This window comes from Haliaeetus leucocephalus, unplaced genomic scaffold (genome assembly GCF_000737465.1).
Source record: "Haliaeetus leucocephalus isolate CR32 unplaced genomic scaffold, Haliaeetus_leucocephalus-4.0 Scaffold68, whole genome shotgun sequence".
Lineage (NCBI taxonomy): Eukaryota > Metazoa > Chordata > Aves > Accipitriformes > Accipitridae > Haliaeetus > Haliaeetus leucocephalus.
In genome coordinates this window covers 247,731-249,494 of record NW_010972504.1, presented here as the reverse complement: position 1 = coordinate 249,494, position 1,764 = coordinate 247,731, and the positions used below count along the sequence as shown (strand labels likewise).

Genomic DNA, 1,764 nt, shown 5'->3' with positions numbered 1-1,764 from the left:
CGGGGTAGGCGGCCCGCCGCTTCCCGGAGCCGGCAGGGCCCTGGCTAACCGCGCCGTGTCGAGGGGGGCACTGGGAGCCCTCGTGCTTTTTCGTGGCGTTGGGTGGCTTTGCACGGAGGGGAGACCATCCCCTCCCCTCCCGGGAAACTGCGGTAGTCCGCATCAGGCTGACGTCCTCGGCCCTTGGGCGTGCAGTCACTGGCGGCAGCCTGGCGCTGCGCGTTCTGTTTGAGCCAGAACTCGTACGCGCGCAAAGGTTCGTGCTCCGTGACCAGGCTCTCTCGGGGGAAGCCCAGGTGGAAAGCCTCCGGTTCAAACGAACGCTGCTCTGTGCGGCGCAGTCTGTTTGCAGAAGGGCATAGATCCTTGACCCGAGGGGCTTCTGGTTATCTTTTAAAATACTCCCTTAAACAGCGTGCGATAAATTCTGGGCTGAGATCTGTTGAGCTGTCATCTTATCTAATATTCTTGTTTGTCCCCTTCAACAGTAAACATCCTCTACTCAAGTTAAAATAACAAGCTTTGTAATGCTGACTTGCTGCTTTGATATTTATTTGCTAACTAAAGCTACTGTTAGTGATCTGTGATGTCCTTGATGCTTTGCTTAACTTCATGCCACAAAGCTTTTTTATTTACTATTACCAACTTTATTAATAATGTTTTCAACAATAATGTTTTAACAGGACTCACTTTGACTTGGGTCATCTTTCAAGTTTAAATCCCCATTCAGACAGACACATAGGAAAAATCTGGGATGCTTTATAAGTTTCTTCGTGATCCCAGAGATAATCAACCCTAGTGCAGAAGTGCTGCATAAGATAATTCTATATAAGCAACAATTTCAAAACATTCATACAATCCAGAAGAGAATAGAGTAAGCAGCTGCATTTGGAGTATTTCATCAGAATTGGATTAGTGAGTAAAGTATGAGATACATTTTGCAAATTTGGGAAATGTAATGCTGCTTTATAGTAACGTCTGTGGAACTAAAGGTCTAGAACATGATTTAGAGCACATTTTACCTTCTGGTCCTTCCTTATTTTTCTTCTTATTGGAGAATACTAAAAAGTTAAGACAACTCATTATCAGAATTCCTTTTTCATAATGGGTGATTCATGAACATTTGGAAAACTGACAAATATTACTGTCTTTACCATCCTGGTTATGGAACAAGTTGGCAAAAGATTGCCCTGTCCTAAGACAGACATGACATCCCTAAGTTGTAGCCAATGCCTTTTCCCCCTGTTCTGCTGTCTGTCCCCACTATTATATCCTCAAATGACCCTACCTGTGCGGTTCAGCACCTACTGTTGCTTCTCTCTGCTCATACTCCAGACTGTGTGGCTGCCTTTAAAGCCTCTGCCAGTACATCAATTTTTGCAGAGCCTTTGAGCAGCCACACAGGAGTAGGCCTGATACAGCTACATGGAATGGTATATGTGTACCAGTTCAGTATCTTCCTGTTTTTCACCTTATTCAACCTAAGGAAGTTCTGCGAAATCAAACATGCAATCTCTGAGGTTCCACTTAATTCAGCTTTACAGCACAGAGGCACTCAATGAGTCATTTAGAAATGCAGCACTGGAAATTGCAATTCAGATCTACTAGGAAGTCAGCTAAAGGAACTACCTGTTTGTGCAGTGTGAAGGATCATTACACCTCAGCAGAAGCTGCACTGGTACGTCTGAATCTCTGGCCTGTTCTGTTCCTTGCGTTTATACTTATGATTTAATACTCACTTTTCTCTGGCTTCAGAGATGACAT

The 1,764-nt window shown here is 44.4% G+C and overlaps 1 protein-coding gene across 1 annotated transcript in view; it reads right to left on the bottom strand.

Moving 5' to 3' along the window:
* Positions 1-1,764, bottom strand: part of SIKE1 (suppressor of IKBKE 1) — a 6,144-nt gene extending 4,380 nt beyond the window's left edge. Inside the window, exons 1-3 of the mRNA XM_010579662.1 lie at positions 1,740-1,764; positions 1,023-1,061; positions 50-328 (exon numbers count right to left, since the gene is read on the bottom strand). Of these exons, the coding sequence (XP_010577964.1) occupies positions 50-328; positions 1,023-1,061; positions 1,740-1,764 (343 nt within the window). The remainder of the gene's footprint in view (positions 1-49; positions 329-1,022; positions 1,062-1,739) is intronic.